General features: G+C 50.8%; 1 protein-coding gene across 1 annotated transcript in view; it reads left to right on the top strand.

Moving 5' to 3' along the window:
• Positions 1-20424, top strand: part of Sptb (spectrin beta, erythrocytic) — a 124897-nt gene that overhangs the window by 68083 nt on the left and 36390 nt on the right. The window contains exons 3-15 of the mRNA XM_050153536.1: positions 5135-5286; positions 6924-7097; positions 7888-7979; positions 8979-9059; positions 9366-9481; positions 9947-10059; positions 11070-11257; positions 12934-13051; positions 13694-13852; positions 14704-15006; positions 15614-15764; positions 16332-17202; positions 18600-18737. Of these exons, the coding sequence (XP_050009493.1) occupies positions 5135-5286; positions 6924-7097; positions 7888-7979; positions 8979-9059; positions 9366-9481; positions 9947-10059; positions 11070-11257; positions 12934-13051; positions 13694-13852; positions 14704-15006; positions 15614-15764; positions 16332-17202; positions 18600-18737 (2656 nt within the window). The remainder of the gene's footprint in view (positions 1-5134; positions 5287-6923; positions 7098-7887; positions 7980-8978; positions 9060-9365; positions 9482-9946; positions 10060-11069; positions 11258-12933; positions 13052-13693; positions 13853-14703; positions 15007-15613; positions 15765-16331; positions 17203-18599; positions 18738-20424) is intronic.

Below are 20424 nucleotides of genomic sequence, written 5' to 3'. Positions count from 1 at the left end.
CAACTCCAGCTGTCAACATGGCCTCTCTCCACATTGGCTACGTGAGCATCTATTATAGGTGCTATTCATCTGGTAGCTAATCCAGTACTACTTTGTGCAGCATGCATGTTTGTATTGGTCAGGGTTCTCTAATTCTGTGACGCTGTGGTTCTTAACCTTCCTGATGCTACAACCCCCTAATACAGTTCCTCATGTAGTGGTGACCCCCAACTATACAATTATCTTCGTTGCTACTTCATAATGGTAATTTTGCTACTGTTATGAATCATAATATAAATACCTGATATGCAGATGGTCTTGGGAGACCCCTGTGAAAGACCTGTTTGACCCCGTCATGACCCATAGGTTGAGAACCACTGCTCTAAAGGAACAGACCTGATAGAATTGTGTAATTGTGTGTGTGTGTGTGTGTGTGCATGCACGCACACATGTGGGAGCACTTTCAAGCCATTTATTAGAGTGGCTCATAGATTGTAGTCTGTTTGGGTAGTCCAGCAATGACTGTCTCCCAACAGAAGGCCAACAATTCAGTAGTTGTTCAGCCCATGGCCTGAAGGTCAGCAGTCCCAATCTGGTGCTGGAGTCTTGGAGGATTCCGCGAGAGCATCTGTCTACCCTGAAATCCCGAAGTAGTTCCTAAGACCAACACAGTAAAGCCTCACAACAGAATAGATTACCTGGCTAGGGAAAGTGAGAGTAAGCAGGAAAAAGGCAAAAGCTCCCTTCTTCCACGTCCTTCTATGTTGGCTGCCACCAGTAGGTGTGGCCCAGATTTAGAGTAGCTCACCTAACCTCAAACAAACCAATCAAGAAAGTCCCTCACAGCTGGGCGGTGGTGGTGCACAGCTTAATCCCAGCACACGGGAGGCAGAGGCAGGTGGATCTCTGAGTTCGAGGCCAGCCTGGTCTACAGAGCGAATTCCAGTACAGCTAGAGCTGTTACACAGAGAAACTGGCTTATAATACCGCCCCCCAAAGTCCCTCCCAGACAGACCCAGCTGCATGGGCTCCAGCTGACTGCAGGTGTGGTCAGGTTGGTCACCATCATCAGCCATCTTGGTCTTGAAAAAATGCACATTGTTTCTAAGCCTCTCATTCCAGACATCTCGGCCACAAAATGAAATGTGAGTTTGTGTATTTTCTTGAACCAGATCCTTACCGAGGGAGTGTGAGCCATTTGTGTCTCAACAGCCTCACGGGACAGTTCCTGGGATATAGTGCCGGTGGCGGAAGGTTGGCACCTTCTGTGTGCCGGCACTTTTCATACACAACCGTGCTTGTCAGTGGGTGGCTCTTTGAGGGTTTCAGTATCTTTGACTTCAAGCTAAACTTCTGCAGGAAGTGGGGAATGCGTGAGAAAGAGGAGCGGAGGAGAACGGAGAGGCCATGCTTTGTGCTACAGAGGCACGTGGTTAGAGTTTCTACTTTTCTGTTGCTGTGAAGGGACACCGTGACCATGGCAACTCTTTTGCTTTTTCGAGATAGGGTTTCTCTGTAGCCCTGGCTGTCCTGGAATTCAATCTGTAGGCCAGGCTGACCTCGAACTCACGGAGATCTGCCTGCCTCTGCCTTCCTGAGCGCTAGGATTAAAGGCGAGTGCCACCACTGCCTGGCAGCAACTATGGCAACTGTTATAAAGGAAAACAGTGGTCTACAGTTCAGAAATTCAGTCTGTTGTCATCATAGTGAGACGTGGTGCTGGAGAGGGGTAGCTGAGAGTTCTATATCTTGTCAGGCAACGGGAACTGAACTGAGACTGAGACACGGCCTGGCTTGAGCGGATATGAGACCTCAAAGCCCACCCCTGCAGTGACACACTTTCTCCAACAAGACCAGGTCTACTCCAACAAAGCCACACCTCCTAATGGTACCACTCCCTCTGAGCTTATGGGAGCCAATTACATCCAAACTACAACAATATCCATGTCCCTCCCCCATCACTGTGTGGGCAAGGCCCGGGCTCTACAAACAAGCACTAGCTCCTGCAGGGCCTTACTGAAGCTTTCTTCTTCAGGCTCGATGTTAAGATTGCTGGGTCTCTTGTGAGCAGCAGGCCTCATGCACAGTCCCCTCTTCCTGCTCATGTGACCATGGTCCAACCAGCAGCTGGCTCAGGCCCACTGGCCTCCCCTGCACTCAGAGGACTCCCGAGGAACATCTAGGTCTTAAAGAAGGAATGTGCTGAGCATGCCAGTGTGTTGCAGCTGAACGAGCAGCTAATGGAAACTACCCCCACCCCTGGGCCCTTCCTCTGCTTGTGATCATCGTTAGCCTCTCAGAATCTTTCCCAGGTCTCAACACAGCAAAGTGTTTCACAGTGCTAGGGATTCTGGGTAATCTCCCCCCTTAAATGAAGGCAGCCGAGAGGCCATCTGCTGTGATCCAAGCCTGCAGCTCCAGCATCATCGTGTATTGAAAACTGAGGAGGGCCCAGGGTGCTTTAGGAGACTTCTCTACCAGTGTCTACGCCAGCCTAGCAGCCTGGAGTTAGATTCTGTGGCCCCGGCTAGAAGCATGTCCTTATTCTTTCTCAGGCACAGATAAATAGGGGTGAGCGCCATGTAGTGAAATCTAAAGTTTTTTTTTTTTGTCTTTGTTTGTTAGTTTTTGTAGACAGGGATTCTCCATGTATCCTTGGCTGTCCCAGAACTAGCTGTTGACCAGGCTGGCCTTGAACTCATAGAGCTCTGCCTGCTTCTGCCTCCCAAGTACTAGGATTAAAGACCACCTTGCAAAACCTTTGGATTTTTGAGCAGGAAACTTAGGAAACAAAAAGAAGGTGTCAGTTTTTGAGGACACTCACCTCTAGAGTGGCCCAAATGCTAGTCCCTGGGTCAAAGTTTTCACCTCTGACTTAAGGAACAAGTCTAGGGAAGGCCTTGGGGCGGGGATGGGGACTTCAGCTGGCTCCTCTAAAGCCCAGTATACCCAGAGTAAATACCTTTGCATTCCGTCCTGCATATCATCAAAACTTTACTTACATTTTTTGCTAAAGCAGCCCGTAAAACCAAGAAAACATTTTAATTTGCTGTTGACGGAAGGGTACGTTGGGGATTTTCTTGGCCCAGAGGCCCAGAATGAGTGAATGCCACTTAAGTTTGCCATTTATTTAAGATCAGCACAGTTCCCCTCCTCTTCCTGGAGATCTTCTTTAAGTGGCTGCCTTAGAAGTGTTTAGATGTGGCTTGCACACCCATCGCCTTGCTCACAGAGTCTGTCCACTCAGGCTAGGAACCCTCTGGCTCGCCCTTGCGTTCCCTACGACATCCACTCAGTGCTGAACACCTTACGGTGGTAGAGTAAGCATTTGCTGAATGGGTGAACAGGCGAATAAGAGGCTGAGTTCTTACCACTGAAACAGCCACGAAGCAGGAAGGAGTCTGATGGCATCAGCCTCGGGGGGCTGCCAGCATCGTACCCTGGGGACAGCACCAGCTCAGTTCCTCTTGTGTTACATCAAGTTTGACATTCAATCATCTAAAAAGCCAACCCTTCCTCGGTTTGGACTCAGTTGAGCGCACATCCAGCCCTCCTCTCCAGTGTTGGCACCCCCTCCTGGATGGGATACCCGTGTCTGCCCTGGCTGTGACCCACACTCACACGCACTCTACCCAGGCATCCTGCAGGACCCCAGACCCAGACATGCTCCCAGGTGAGCTCCACAGGTGCTGTTCACAAAACCACACTGTCGTCTCTCCTGCTGTTTTCGTCATTCCCCCTCCCCTGCCGCTCCCTTCTGTTTGTGCTGTCCAGTCTCTTCTCTCAGGCCCTAGCCCGGATGCCTCAGCAGTGTTTACTGCACAGAGGTGCCGGGTGGTGCCCATCTGAACTAATTTAACATGGGCTAGGGGCTTGGGCTGCTCATTCATCGTGGAGGTGCCTTGTCACCATCCCAGGGCTAAAGTCAGCATCCCTTGCCTGCCATTGGGGGGTGAGATAGTAATATATGCACCAACGGCTTCCAGCCCAAGCCTTCGTCCTCTCTAATCTCCTGTGGATCAGTGGTCTGCACGTCTCCACTCTTCTTGTCATTTTCTGCCTAGCAGGAGCTGACTGCTTGAGCGCACACGGTATGCCGTTAGACCCAGCACACGCCTGCCACATAACGGAACCGAATGAACGCCTCGCTAGTCCCCCGCAATACAGCTAGAGTGCCTACACTGGGTAGCAAGCTTCAGGGTCTGAGAATCTCAGGCAAATGAGATAGACTACTATGGGTCCCGTGAGCCACAGTCTTGTAGGAAAGGCATATAATATATATATATATATATATATTCAACTAATCCCTCACAAGAATTCAGTAATCATAGGCACCCACAGAGGGAGTCAAGAAAAGCCCTCCTGAGAAGGCCATTTGCCCTGACTTTAAAGGACAAATAGGAATTAAGTGCAGGGCATGTGGAAAAATGCTGAGAGCATTCCAGGGCAGAAGGAATGGATGGATGGGTGGAAAGGAGGCCACTTGTTTGTTCCCGGCTGCTCAGCCCCGAAATAATCACACAAAACTGTATTAATTAAATCACTGCTTGACCCATTAGCTATAGCTTCTTATTGGCTAACTCTTACATATTAATTTAACCCATTTCTAGTAATCTGTGTATCACCTTGTGGCTGTGGCTTACCACAAGATTCCAATTGGCATCTGCCTCTGGCAGCTCCATGGCTTCTCTCTGACTCCACCCTTCTTCCTCCCAGCATTCAGCTTAGTCCCCCCCCCCCAGCTAAAGGTCCAAAGCGGTTTCTTTATTCATTAATGGTAATCACAGCACACGGAGAAATCCCACATCAGGAGGTAGGGAAAGTGGGATGATGGATGGATTGAGAGATGGATAAAGCTGGTATTAAAATCTAAATTCAATGGCAGACATCAGGAAACAGGAGGCTGAATCAGGATGTCTTGTTATAGTGCATAGGTGGTGGAGGTGGTGTTGGTGGTGGTTGCTCCACTGCCTTGGTTCTGAAGATCCCAAGCTGCCAAGGTTGGCAAATACTCCCAGGAATGAGGTGGAATGAATGCAACAGCCTCCTCTGCCAGGCAAGGATGACCCTAGAATTACAGTAAAGCTCTTCAGCTCTGTGGTACACCAGCCCTCCCGACCCCGGGCAGCTCACCCAAGGTTCTTCTCCTCACCAGATGAGCGGGAAGTTGTTCAAAAGAAGACCTTTACGAAATGGGTCAACTCCCACCTGGCTCGAGTGTCCTGCCGCATCAGCGATCTCTACAAGGACCTGCGGGACGGGCGCATGCTCATCAAGCTGTTGGAGGTGCTCTCTGGAGAGATGCTGGTAAGGCCCCTCCCAGCCTCCCTGTGGCTGATGCCTACGGCCCCTCTTCAGGAAAGGCATTTGCTGAAGCGCAGAGGGTGCCATCGGCTGCCAGGGTTTCTCACTGTTCCTCTCCGAGGCTCCAGACTTACAATGTCAAGGGTCCATGGCTGACTGGGTTCTCTGACTTCTTCCCAGATTGCCCTGCCCCCTTCTGACCACTCCCACCCCTTCAAGCTCATTCCAGAAGCTGTGCAGAGCTTTGCCGTTCTCACTGGGGTCTCTGGGCAATCTGGAGCTGGGATGCTGCTGGAGAGATTACGTTCCTCTTGGAACCAAGGGGAAAGAATGGGAGAAAGTTTGCTGTGTACTTTGCCACAGGTCCAAGTGGAGCCTGTTAGGGGGCCTCTTGGTGGTCCCTGCCCAGCACTGTGGTAGGTGACGGTGTTTACTTTGCTCTGCCACTTCCTTTGTGACCTTGGGCTGTTAGGTAGGGTCTTCCTCACCTCCACTTCCTCCAGGTATAGTATGAGGTTGTGAGATCCTCGGGGTCTGAGCGAAAAGCCACCGGGTTCTTCTACCTTTTCAATTCCAGGCTGCAGTTCTTACCTCTTTAGCCCACACTGAAATTCCACAGGAAAGAGTTGCCCCAGGACCCCTTCAAAAGACAGTTAGGAGCAGTAGGCCAAGCTGGTAGAGTGCTTGAGGACCTGAGTCTGACCCTAGAATGCACATAGCTGGGCATGGTGGTATGTTGGGCTTTTATAATCCCAGCACCAGGAAGGTAGATACAGGGCAATCCCTGGGACTCCCCTGTGCAGCCAATCCAGCCTCCTTGGCAAGTTTCAGATCAGTAAGAGACTGTCTCAAAGAATCAAAACATAATGGTGAGCAGTGACTGAGGAATGACAGCCAGCGTTGTCCCCTGGCCTCCACACACACCTACATATCTGCACACATATCTGCACACACATGCATCGATACCCACACACTAGCGTTAATAATAATCCCCTTGGGTTTCGGCTGAGGTATTCAGGGGAGGAAGATTTGGTGGGGATGGGGACATTGTCAGCCACCAATCAGAAAAACCATTCTTACTACTGCCCAGCAGAGAGTGGTTCTTAGAACTGTGCCTGTACATGGCAAGTATTCAGTTCACTGCTGTCTTCCAGAATTTGATTGTCATTTAGCGCCCACTCAGAAGGCTGGGTCAGGCCCAGAAGGGCTTTTAGGAAGCCTGGTTGAGTGCTTGAGACAGGAACCTTCTGAATTTTGATAAAGGAAGGAGGTACTGGAGAGATTGCCCATCCAGTTAAGCCCTGGCTACTCTTTCAGAGGACCCAGTTTCAATTCCTTGTACTCGGATGGCATCCTGTAACTCCAGTTCCAGGGTATCTAATGCCCTCTTCTGGACTCTGTGGACACTGCACACATATGGTGCGCTGACATAAATACAGGCAAAACACCCAGAAACATAAAAGTGAAAATAAATGAATAAATATAAAAAAACTGTAGCATGTCAGGAGCGACGGTGGAGCCTGGAATTTGGCCAGGAAGACGAAGGGTAGAGCTGGTGGCATCAGCTGATAGAGGTTGCGGCCACCTCTGGTGTGACTGTGACGTCCCTTCATGCCCACGAGGCCACTGTTGTCCCTTAGCCAAGGCCCACCAAGGGCAAGATGCGCATCCACTGCCTGGAGAATGTGGACAAAGCCTTGCAGTTCCTCAAGGAGCAGCGCGTGCACCTGGAGAATATGGGCTCCCATGATATCGTGGATGGCAACCACCGCCTGGTTTTAGGCCTCATCTGGACCATCATCCTCCGATTCCAGGTAGGTTCTGCTCCGGCACTGAGAATCTTACAAAATGCTGACTAGAGCATGTTTACAGACATCTAGGGAGACTAGAAGTGATCATGGGATGGAGGAGCTACATTCCAAAGTGCTATAGCTCAGGACAGCTGCCCGGCTGCAGTCTTTCAAGGGGGGAATAGTTGACTCGTATCTAGGTTGCAAATGTTGTCCCCTCACCCTTTGTGTGTAACTTCTTCCTGTTTGAAATAATATGGCTCAGAAATTGCAAAAATAGCACAGAAAAAAAAACATCCTTTTATACTTTTTAAACTACAAACGTTTTCCCATCTAAAACTCAAGGCTCTCTCCTTGGTCCTTGGCCTCCACCTTAAGAGGGGATGCTGTCCACATTCAAGGTGTGTCTTCTTCCCACAGCTAACCACGTTTGGACACACCCTCACAGACACACCCAGAAGTGTGTGTCACTGATCTACTAGCCAGAGCTCAGTACTCCCTGTTAGTAATTCTACCCAACATCCGTGTTGTTGTGCCACCCTGCGAGGCATTGTACCTCCGGGGAAGGTGTCAGGGCATTTTATTGTTCTCAGACTCCTGCTATAGAGGTATCTGTGTCACCTCTGATACCAGGTGCCATTCTGGTTGACTGAGGCAAACAAGTCGGCAACTAGGACCCAAGACCTTAGGGGGCTGTAGGGATGAGTGCTACAGAGATGTGGAGGGGCAAAGGGAAAGAGTCTTCCCGGGAAAGCGGGAAGGCATAGAGCCAGATACAGAGTTACTCTTCTCTTTCTTATTCTGCCACTCCCAGATTCAGGACATCGTTGTCCAAACTCAAGAAGGTCGTGAGACACGCTCAGCTAAGGACGCGCTGCTCCTGTGGTGCCAGATGAAGACGGCGGGGTGTGTATGCCCTGCCGACCTGCCATCACTGTGTCCCCTGCCAGCCCCTTGCTTCCCCTAGGGCAGTGGTGGTTCTCAACCTTCCTAACGCCGAGACCCTTTAATATGGTTCCTCATGTTGTGGGGACCCCAACCATAAAATTATTTTTGTTGCCACTTCATAACTGTAATTTTGCTACTGTTATGAATCGTAATGTAAATATCTGATATACAGGCTATCTGATATGTCACCTGTGAAAGGGTTGTTTGACCCTCCCCACAAACTTCTGCCCTCAGGGCTGCCATTCCCCAAGAAGCACCAGACACCAGTCCCTCAGAACTAAAGCAGCTTTGGTACAGTTGATTCAAGTCTGCCCTGACCTGATTCTTCTGAAACTCGAGATTCCTTTCCAGAGTCACCACGGTCAAATTGTGGAACCTGTTGAGTTATGAGCCACAGTTAACGGGGGGGGGGGGTGTCTTTGTGTGGCTTAGCTGTATGAAGCATGATTAATAAAAACTTAGATAGAGAAATTGGGGTTCAACCTGAAGGTCAGAAAAGCAAAACAACCAGCCACTGGCTCTTACCTCTACCTCAGTCCGAAATGGCGATCCTGCCTCCAGGAATCTCAGAATGAGACTGTGTCTGTGAGCTGTCTCCTTCCATTTTATACTTCTCTCTAGGGCTGGGATTAAAGGTGTGCACCACTGGGATTAAAGACATGCACCACCCAGTTTCTGTGGCAAACTAGTGTGGCTGCTGGGATTAAAGGTGTGTGTTAGCACTGCCTGGCCTGTAAGGCTGACCAGCAGGGCTGTTTTGCTCTCTGATCTTCAGGCAAGCTTTATTTATTAAAATACAAATGTAATGCCACTCACTACAGCATGTGTTCTTAGGTTGAAGCAACTCAAGATGGGGCAGGTCTGACCCTCTCCTGGCATATGGGCCCTCAACTCAGATGCTTGTTTGAGACCTCAAAAGGATGTGTTTCTTAGTTTTAATGTTTCTCTTGAATGCAGCTACCCCCATGTCAACGTTACCAACTTCACCTCCAGCTGGAAAGATGGCCTGGCCTTCAATGCCCTAATACATAAACACCGGTAAGGGGAGCTTGGTACTGAGGGAGGATTTGATACCCTGCACTTAACCAGAGGTCAGGGGTGGGGGATGCCTCTGCTGCTTCTTCTTTCATCCTTGGCCTTCCCTAGTGCTCCTGCTTCCCCCAACTTCCGGTCCTTCCAAACTGGTGCTCACGGTTCCCCTGTCTCTTGGTCTTGTATCTCATTTCTCCTGCCTGCCTTCCCAACTCCCTACGTTTGTCTAGAGTCCTTACTTCATGCTGCTACTGTCCTGTGTGTGAGACCACCATGGCCACGCCATCTTAACAGTTCAGCCCTTGTCCCCAGGCCTGACCTCATTGACTTTGACAAGCTAAAGGATTCCAATGCCCGGCATAACTTGGAGCACGCGTTTGATGTGGCTGAACGCCAGCTGGGCATCATCCCACTCCTTGACCCCGAAGGTGAGTCCCACCCATTTTACTCCCTCCTAGGGCTGGTCCAGGTGCCTGGGAAGCTACAGGCATGGGGATATTGAGACCAAGTCAGGGCTCTGCTCTGCTCCTTAGTGACAAATAGGTTTTCAGCAGGCACCTGGCTTATAGGGAGGGCCCTTGAGGTCTTGGATCCTCCTTCATTCTCTTTCGTAGTTCATGGTTCTAATGTGGGTCTCATCACTGTCTGAGATAAAAGGCCTCTGCTCAGTTTTTTGCTTCTTCTGGAACTCACTGTGTAGCTGAAGCTGTCCTTGAACTGATGCTCGTACCTCTGACTCTGTACCTAGTTACTCTTCCATTCCGTGCCCTGTTGGCTGTCGTCTGATGCCTATGATTGAACTTCATGATGGAGAAAGTGAGGCTGAATGCTAGAAACATGGCTTTCCTGGGCTCTAGTTTTGGAACTCAGAATGTACCGTCTTCCTCTTACAGATGTCTTCACGGAAAACCCAGACGAGAAATCCATCATCACCTATGTGGTGGCCTTTTATCACTACTTCTCCAAGATGAAGGTGCTGGCGGTGGAGGGCAAGCGAGTCGGCAAGGTATCAGACTGTTTGTTTGCTGGCCATGAGTCTTGAGTGTGAGCTCCCTGTCCATCCTAAAAGCTTCGTGTTTGGGCCCCTAGCTGTAGTTTGGTGTGTAGAACACCTGCTCCCCAGTTCCTCTAAAGTCCCCTTGGAAACCCTCAGCCTGACTCCAAAGAATGCCATGTCTGTCCTGCTGGGCGACAGCCCCATGTCTGAGTCTGTAATCTACCTGGAGACTCGTGTCTCCCAGACGTCCCCCAGGAAGCACCACAGGCTCTTAATTAGTTCTGCTGATTGTAGCGTCAGACCTTGCAGGCTCCCACCGTGTACCAGGAGCACAGCCCTCAGTGCAGAGTGACATGCCTGGTCCCGCTCCCCTGATGGTTCTTCAGCTCTTCAAGATAGACTGGTTCCTATCCACCTCCATGTGCCTCGTGTGTCACAAAGGCTGCCTGGATGTCTTTGATTCCTAATAAACAGTTGTAGCTAAAACAGCATGCTTCAGGTTCAGTGAAGAGATCCTATCTTAAAACCTAGGGTGGAAAGTGATTGAGGAAGACACCAACCTCGAGAGGCTGGTATCCTGGCTCAACAAGCTTATTGATTTTCTACAGCAGTGGTTCTCAACCTTCCTAGTGCTGTGACCCTTCAATACAGTCCCTCATGTTGTGCTGACCCCCCAACCATAAAGTTATTTTGTGACTACTTCATAACTGTAATTTTGCTACTGTTAGGAATCATAATGTGATAATCTGATATGTGATTCCAAGGGGGGTTGCGACCCACAGGTTGAGAACCACCGTTCTGTAGGCTTAAAGGAGGGGGTTGCAACCATTGAACCTCAACACAGTCAGTGCAGGAGATGAGATCTTGGGGGAACAAACCCAACATAGAACACAACAGAGCCTGAGAGATGCAGGAGCCCCAGTGTAGTTCACACCGATGGTGGGTCTCATTGGTGGTGGCATTGCGGCATTGCGGCATATCCCTTCTGATGAGAGTGAGTAACAAGGCGAACTCCCTAGGTCATCGACCATGCCATCGAGACAGAGAAGATGATCGAAAAGTACAGTGGGCTAGCCTCAGACCTGCTCACCTGGATTGAGCAAACCATCAATGTCCTGAACAGCCGCAAGTTTGCCAACTCGTTGAGTGGCGTCCAACAGCAGCTACAGGCCTTCAGCACCTACCGTACTGTGGAGAAGCCACCCAAGTAAGGCCCCGGCACGTAGGAGGGTGGTTGGGCCTCGGGAGCTGAAAAGTCAATAGCTGGGGGTTGGGCCCTAAGAAAAATATCTACAAAGCCCGTCCTTAAGTTCCATAGCTGGACGTCTATCTACTTAGCCACTCCCTCCCATGCCATCCAGCTTCACTGACACTGATGAGTGACTCTTGCTTATAGACAAAGGAAGGGCTTTTCTAGATTCTCAGGGCCAGCAGAGGGGCCTTTCAGGCTTCTTTGGCGAGCCAGTGCCAGGTAGCTCCTTATAGTTTGTCTGTTCCCTGAGCTGTGAGTTTCTTTTCAGGTAATGACCATTGTGACATCTGCCCCCGAGTGCCCTGTGCTGGTCCCTGTGGTCATCAAGTCTATCCATCTTTCTCCATCCCACCTCTTATTATTCATCAGCAAACACGAAGCCAGCTTCCTGGGAGCTCTGCCCCACCCTACCACATGCATGCACACACAGCCACACATGCACATGTGGAGCCATTCACACAATTGTGCATGCGTGTATAATGAACATAAGCATGCACATATACAACCACGCACACAGCTATGCAGACACATAAGGATACAGCTATGTACATATGTATATACACATATTTACAACCATGCAGCGCACGCATGTGAGTACTCACACACGTCCACACATGTGGGTACTCACACACGTCCACACATGTGGGTACTCACACACGTCCACACATGTGGGTACTCAGAGGTATGCAAGTGCACACACACGTCAGCGGGCATTTCCAAATATGCACACATGTAAATATGCGTGCACAGCTACGCACATCAGGAATTGCAGGCTCTCTGCTGGTAACTTATCTAGCTCTGAAGAGACGTTTCTAGTTCGTCGGTGATGCCCTCTGTTTCTTCCACCCGTCTCATCTCACACTCACCATTCAAGTCACTCAGAGAGGGGGGAAAGGAGACACTAAGCCCAGGATGTTCTGTAACTCTGGATCTGGTTTCTGGTCCGACACTAACCCACTTTTAAAGCCCTAAATTCAATCCTGATACCATGAGGCCCAGTATACAAAGGTGATCCCTCTCACCTGTGCCCTCAGGGCTCCTGAGTCCTCAATGCTGTAGTCAGCGGGGAGAAGTGGTGGACTCAGTGGTCCAGGGTAGACTCTTGGTGCATGAGGAAGAGTGAAAGTGGACCATTACCTGGACCTTGTCCTCTACACCCACAAATCCCAGCTCCTCCTGGCCCCTTGAACATATCTGGCCTATAGGATTTGGGAGATCAGGCTAGCAGACCAGGGTAAAAGTTTCCAGCACTGTGTTCTTGAGGAATAATGCTGCTTCTAAGGTTTTATTGACTAAAAACTATTTGCCTGAAAAGCCTTCATTTTGGGGGCAGAAAAGGGTTTCTTTGTTTGGGTTGGTAGAACTTGGTATTGATTGGACTTACCAGAGTATTACACTTAGCTAATCCCTACGGAGGCAAGTGAATACTCTGATAGCCAATGCATTTTCTCTGAATTGAGCTGTAAAGACACACCTTCTTATCTGATCTCTGCCAACTGCTAAGGTCTTAGCAGGTAAGCAAATAGGCTCTGCTTCCGAGATCCAGGCTGACAGGGTTCCCATACCGACCGCAGCAAACAACGTATCTGTGGGGACTTCAATGCCAGGACCCCCACTTCTGTCCCCCACAGGTTTCAGGAGAAGGGGAATCTGGAAGTCCTCCTGTTCACTATCCAATCCCGGATGAGAGCCAACAATCAGAAAGTGTACACGCCCCACGACGGGAAGCTAGTGTCTGACATCAACCGGGTACTGTGACTGTGTCAATCGCCCTTCTGAGTTCCTGAGGTTTTACGGAGTGGTCACTGAGCAAGACTAGACCAGGCCACTTTATTTGGCATTAATTACATGCTGGCTATTTAGGAGAGTCATTTGAACGTGTCTGTAAGCGTTCATAATCTGCTCCCTGCCCCTCACATTTCACTCTTCTTAGGTACCCAGAATCGTTCTTTGGGGCCATTTTTGGTAGCCTGTCCTCTAACAAACCTTGAGCTTGTCTTGGAGTCTAGAATGTTAGTTACTTACGACAGAGGGGAAATGCTGTGTGACGTGTCGGGGTTTGGAGACTCAGTACCATCTTGAAGCTCTAATAGAATGGAGGTGGCTATTGGGACGACAAGAACTTGCTGAGCATCTACAGAGGTGGAAGCCATTGTATTATTAATCCAGTGTCTGAGGCAGGCCTGGGGGAGGTGGAGCTGGGAAGTCTGACTGCTTCGGCCCAGACAGAAATCAAAGGATGTTACTAAACTTTAATCTGCTACCACCTCACCCCATAGTGGCTGCAGGATCTCCCTGGATTCATACAGTCATCCAGTATCAAGTGAAAAAGACAACCCCAAGCCCGCATATTCTTCCTGTTCCCCAAGAATTCTCCTCTGCCCCATGCAGGCCTGGGAGAGCCTGGAGGAAGCGGAATACCAAAGGGAGCTGGCCCTGAGGAGCGAGCTCATTCGACAGGAGAAACTGGAACAGCTGGCGAGACGCTTCGACCGAAAGGCTGCCATGAGAGAGACGTGGCTCAATGAAAACCAGCGCCTCGTGACCCAGGTAAGGGAGCACGCCGCGGCAGGAGAGGGGAAGTGCTTTAGACCACTAATCTCCATGGAACTGGAGTCCAAGCCAGTCTCAGCAGCAGCCAGATAAGCTACTCCTCAGCCTCGCAGGTGTCTGACTGGATCAAACCAGCAAGTGTCCCACCACTGAGATACACTCCCAGCTCATATTAACTCTCCATTTTAGAACAGAGCCTCACAGACTAGAACGGGCCCCCAGAGTATCTTGTGTCGCCTGTAGCATCAATAGACCCAGGAGACAGAGTTGACATTGATGATTCTTCTCTGCGAGTAGCGCTAAATAAACCAGAGTGTGCCTTTGGTTCCTGGCCTCCAAGACTGGGACATATTTCACTGGCAAACGGTGAACCCCGGGGCTGATTCTCCATCAGAGCATCTGTTCCCTCCCACTTAGAGCTTAGAATCAAATTAAATTCTGTCTGTTAAGAGGATAGCGGGTGTTCTAAGAGCATTGGAGAGTGTACGCGCGCCCCAGATAGCGTGTGGGTAAACCTGTTTGCATCCATGTGGCATGCACCCCGCCTGCCCGGAAATGGAGAGATCTTCTCAAGGCAGGGTGGGAAGTACCAGCGGGCCACCAGAGGACCCTGGAATGAACACACAGCCTCACCTGCATGTGTGGCACAGAGAGTAAAACCGGGGGCTTTTAGAGGTACGGGTGAGACATTTAGAAGCTGCTCTGATAAGACAGGCAGCGGGGGACGCAGAGATAACGTGTTCTGTTCCCATCTGGTAGCTGAACTCCAGGGACCCATCGCTTCTGCGCCCAGGGGAGTCTGACTGAGCTGCTGTTTTCTTTGTTGTTGCTTTCCTCCTTGCGGGCAGGATAACTTTGGGTATGACCTGGCAGCTGTGGAGGCCGCCAAGAAGAAGCACGAAGCCATTGAGACCGACACAGCCGCCTATGAGGAGCGGGTAAAGGCCCTGGAAGACCTGGCCCAGGAGCTCGAGAAAGAGAATTACCATGACCAGAAACGCATCATGGCCCGGAAGGACAACATCCTCCGCCTGTGGAGCTACCTGCAAGAGCTGCTGCGGTCCCGGCGCCAGAGGCTCGAGGCCACCCTGGCGCTGCAGAAGCTCTTCCAGGACATGCTGCACAGTATCGACTGGATGGATGAGATCAAGGTGGGCCTGCGCCTGCCCACCCCACACCCTTTAGAGTCCATGTGTCTTTCTTACATGCCGGCCCTCTGGTCGCATCTCTGAGTCATAACAGAAAGGACAAAGATGTCACTAGCCTATGTTCACAATATCCCCAATAACCTAGGAATGCTGGGTTAGTGGTTGCACAAGCACCACCCTACAGGAATTAGAAGAGATAAGTGTTAATGAGAAACCCAGAGAATCTAGCTCCAAGTAACTGGGGTTTGACTCTGGTTAGAATCCAGACCCATCTGCACGGGGAAAACAAATCTGAATTCTCACTCTCTGTCTGCTCCAGGAGGTCTCGGGTGAAAGGAAGCAGGAAATTGACCATAGGCTTTCTAAAAATAAACATGTCCGGCCTCCAGACCTTAAAAAAGATGATATAGATGAGTGTGAAACTTGAGATTTTGAAGGACATTCCATGGAAGATTCCAGAGGGCACCCTCTTATAGGAAATCCTGCTCTGCGGCATCTCCTGTCCCAAGCAGCAGGCACCTCCCTACTGCATCCACTTCCCCTGGCTAAGATGCATCCAGACACCCTCTGGGGGTGTCCTCTCTCCTCACTTGCCCTTGTCTGTTGCCAGGCTCACATCTTGTCTGCTGAATTTGGGAAGCATCTATTAGAGGTTGAAGACCTGCTTCAGAAGCACAAGCTAATGGAGGCCGATATTGCCATCCAAGGGGACAAAGTGAAGGCTATCACAGCAGCCACCCTGCAGTTCACTGAGGGGAAAGGTGAGGCCAAGACCGCCCCCTCTTTTGAGGCCATGGCCCCTACCCCCCCCCCCCCCCCCCCCCCCCCCCCCCGGTAAATCTAGAACCACTTTTAGAATGCAAAGCTTGAAGGGTAACAGGGCTCTCCCGAGGGCCAGCTGTTTCAGCAGCCCGTAACCAGAAAGATATCCATAAGCACCATAAGATATCATCTGTCTGCCATTCTTTTTGCTAGTGTCTCACACTGTTTGTGTTTCTAGTTTCTTATCTTAAAGAAGAGAGTTCATTACCTCCTGGGAATCTCATGTCATGTTGTACGTTTCTAAGAACCATCTCAACTTTTAATCTCCCTCATTCCTGAAGTTTAGTGAGAACCAGTTACATAATGTACCCTGTCCTCTGAGGAACTGAGATTCCATGCATCCAATCCCAAAGGACATCAAAGGGCTGGAGTCATAGCACAGTGGTAGAGCTTATGCCTACCACACACAAAGTCCCCAAGACCCAGAGAGGTGGAAGATACAGGATGTGTGGTTCTGAGCTGAAACTTACCAATAAGTGAGTCCCTTCCTCCTCCTATCCCTCCAGGGTACCAGCCTTGTGACCCCCAGGTCATCCAGGACCGCGTCAGTCACCTCGAGCAGTGCTTCAGTGAACTAAGCAACATGGCGGCTGGACGGAAGGCGCAGCTGGAGCAATCCAAGCGACTCTGGAAGTTCTTCTGGGAGATGGACGAGGCCGAAAGCTGGATCAAGGAGAAGGAGCAGATCTACTCCTCCCTGGACTATGGCAAGGATCTGACCAGCGTGCTCATCTTACAGCGCAAGCACAAGGCCTTCGAGGATGAGCTCCGGGGGCTGGATGCCCACCTGAAGCAGATCTTCCAGGAGGCTGAGGGTATGGTTGCCCAAAAGCAGTTTGGACACCCACAGATCGAGAACCGTGTCAAGGAGGTCTCGGCCCAGTGGGACCACCTGAAAGAGCTGGCTGCCTTTCGGAAGAAGGACCTGCAGAACGCGGAGGACTTCTTCCAGTTCCAGGGTGATGCAGACGATCTGAAGGCTTGGCTGCAAGATGCTCACCGGCTGCTCTCTGGTGAAGACGTAGGGCAAGACGAAGGTGCCACGAGAGCCCTGGGGAAGAAGCACAAGGACTTTCTAGAGGAGCTGGAGGAGAGCCGCGGGGTGATGGAGCACTTAGAGCACCAAGCCCAGGGTTTCCCCGAGGAATTCCGAGATTCCCCGGATGTCACGAGCCGGTTACAAACCCTCCGGAAGCTCTACCAGCAGGTGTTGGCCCAGGCGGAATTGCGTGGACAGAGGCTGCAGGATGCCCTGGACTTGTACACGGTGTTCGGGGAGTCAGACGCCTGTGAGCTGTGGATGAGCGAGAAGGAGAAGTGGCTGAACCAGATGGACATCCCAAACACGCTGGAGGACCTGGAGGTTGTGCAGCACAGGTGAGCGAGGCTCAGCCTTGGCTCAGCTCCCACCTGACCCAGCAGGGGTCTCTTTGAGAGACCATTACCTAATGTGCGGGCATCAGGAGTTGAGTTCTGTTCTGGTTGGGGGTCGGGGTACCCCATTACTTCACCCACCTCTTTGTTCCTGACACAAAGGGGATTTTTTTTTTATTCAGTTGCTTCTCAGCTACAGCAGACTTTGCCAGATGAATTCTGGGCATGGAACCCAGGGAAAATGGAGGTGCTGTGTACATGGGGACTGGGAGGCTGGAACTTTGTCATTGCTAACTCTATACGCTAGTCCCTAAGCCAGAGAACTCCAGGCGGACACAGGCAACCAGTCTGTAAACCAGAGGTGTCTGAGGCTGCTTTCCCTTCTGGTACTCTGATTCCATCAGCACCCTGGGTAGGGTGGGGAGAAGTTCATCCTGTGGGAGGGAGTGATCCTGCTCAGTAGAGTGTGGCGTGCCCAGGCTGAGGGGGGTGGGTGGTTGGTTCTAAGGCGCTAGGAGGGGTGCTCCCCACTGTGACAAGGGGACATGCTCAGGCTATGCAGGGGTCTGTGCATGGAGGAGTGGTCAGGTGATGGAGAGAAAGTGTGTTTCAGCTGTGGATGGAGGCAGGTGTGTAGGCTGCGTGGTCCAAGAGTCACAGAGTAGGAGGAGCTGCTCCCTGGAGTCATGCCAGGGGGGTGTCCTGCACTAACGTCAGAGCAGCGGTCCTCAGTCTTCCTAGTGCTGTGACCCTTTAATACAGTTTCTCATGTTGTGGCGACCTCCCAATTATAAAATAATTTTTGCTGCTACTTCATAACTGCAATTTTGCTACTGTTGTGAATTGTGAAAGGGTCGTTTGACCTCCGAGGAGTCTCAGCCCAGGAGAACCACTGTGCTAGAGGGTGCTGGACTCCTGCCAGGAAAAGTTGGCCTTCTTCCCTAAGCAGCCCTCCCTTACCCATCCTGGGAGTGAAACATCAGACTTGCGGGGTTGCGGGGCGTGGGGGGAGGTAGGGGGTCAGAGGGAAAGGCTTCAGCCAACATTTCTGGGTAGCAGGATTAGGGTAGAACAGCAACTAAGACAATGGAAGTGTGGCAGATGGTCCTTGGGGTGACTGAATCCCAGCACTATAGCCCTGCTTCACGCTCTCCTGGGGAGCTGTTACCTGTATAACAAAGAACCGTCCCCTAACTTGGTCCAGAAATGCCAAGACGTAAAACTGAACTATCGAACCTAAACTTTGCTAGCCTGTCTGCCTCCTTTCCTCCCTCTCCTGGAAAAAAAACACTCAGGATGTGGAGTGAGGGAGCAAGGGCTCCACATCTGGAAACTGGGACCCACTGGAGCCCGGTGATCCTGCTGCCACTCACTGCTCCCGTGTTCTCCGTCCATATCAGGTTTGACATCCTGGACCAGGAAATGAAGACTTTGATCACTCAGATCGACGGCGTGAACCTTGCTGCCAACAACCTGGTGGAGAGTGGCCACCCACGCAGTGGGGAAGTAAAGCAGTATCAGGATCGCCTGAACAAGAGGTGGGGAGTGGGCAGGGCGTGGGTCTGGGTAGGGGTTCTCTCCTAGCACCTGACACACATCTAGAGAAATGGCCCAAGCTTTAAATGTTCCTGTCTCTCTCTGCCAGTCTTGTTGCTAGTACTGGGGCTGTGGCAGCAAGGGGGGAGCCTATGCTACTGTCAGCATCTTGGGGACGAGTGCTGTATCTTGAGAGGGGGCGGGTGTCTGTGCACCTGTGATGAAAGGGCCATTCTGAGCGTGCAGACAGTTAGTAGGTCACGTGGTACTTTGCCATATTTCCCCAGACATTCCTGGACATGGGAAATTGCTTTCTGAGAGTTCTTAAGTACTGTCCATAAAAGAATGTCCCTGCCTGTGCCAAAATGCAGCATCAATAATAAGACTGGCTTGAGCGAAGAGAATTAGCAGGGAGCCTTGAGCAAGCTTCATGGCTGGAACAGAAAGCAGGCCCCGAGGAGCCTTTAGAGAGGGGCTGCTTTCAGAGCAGGGCTTAATTGCTCGTTAGTTCCTGGAGGATCTTTGAGGACAGAGCAGAGGCTTGCATCCTCTGCCTTTACCTCAACCCCGCACGTGCAATGCCACATGCTCACTCCCTCTTCCTGACGCTGGCTGGCCCCTTCCACACACGTGTGCAGGAGCTTTATTCTGTGTCAAAGGCAGTTCAGAAGGTAGACTTAGGGGACAGTCAGCTGCAAAGAAACTGCGGGGACCGTTGAGAGCCTGTTGGGAACCCCAAGCTGAAAGAGATGGTCTAGAGCCAGTGGAATGGGGCTGAGCATCTCAGCATCCAAGGCTGGGATGTGCAGTGGCTTTTGATTGCACATAGGAGAACACCACACACACACACACACACACACACACACACACTTTATGCTCTCTTGCTCTCTTTCACAAGCTGGGGACTTAGTTGGATGGGGTCTTGCCCCGAGGGTACACTTCCCTTTATCCCAGTCCAGAAAAGTCCTCCACTTAATGGCACCAGTCTCCGTAACAACATCTTCCAGCACACGCCTTAGCCAGAACATAACGCTTCAGGGTGCTCCCTTTCTCTCGGGACCATGCATTTTATATTTCCTTCTGCCCCACTTGCTTTCTTCTACTGAAAACCTGCATAAGCACTATCAGTAATACGTAAGCCACAGACCAGACAAACGTTACATAGTCTTGAGATTTTCTTCACCGAAGAAACTAGGTCATTACTTTTAAATTTAGCCTCAAGCAAGTTCTCACAACATGGGCATTTGCCAGAATCTTACAAGAATGGTCTCTAAGCAGCTGCTGTTAATGGCCTTGCTCTCCTCTGAAAGCTCTTGAATCGGGCCTCTAAGGTCCTCAGTGCTCTCGGCGCGACCGTCCTCCAGGCTCCTACTAGAGTGGCTTGTTAAACTCCGCTTACAATGTTCAGCTGCTCTTCTAGCCCCGAATTCCAAAGTCTTCCCTATTCCTCCAGAAAACAACATGGTCAGGTTCTTCCAAGGAACGGGAATCTCTGCTATCAGCTTCTCCGTTAATTTCCATTCAACTGCGGTGGCCAATGCCCTGACCAAGATGACATGTAAAAGGAAGGGTTTCTGGTTCCAGACGGATAAAAAGGAGGGGGTATGGCAGGAAGAAATAATAGCATGGCAGCAGGGGCAGGAAGCTGAGAACTCAGATGCTAAACCCTAAGTGCAAAGCAGAAAGAGT

The sequence above is a fragment of the Alexandromys fortis genome, unplaced genomic scaffold, assembly GCF_014885135.2.
Source record: "Alexandromys fortis isolate MF-2015 unplaced genomic scaffold, M_Fortis_MF-2015_v1.1 scaffold_82, whole genome shotgun sequence".
Classification (NCBI taxonomy): Eukaryota; Metazoa; Chordata; class Mammalia; order Rodentia; family Cricetidae; genus Alexandromys; species Alexandromys fortis.
This window is presented reverse-complemented; position numbering and strand designations above follow the sequence as displayed.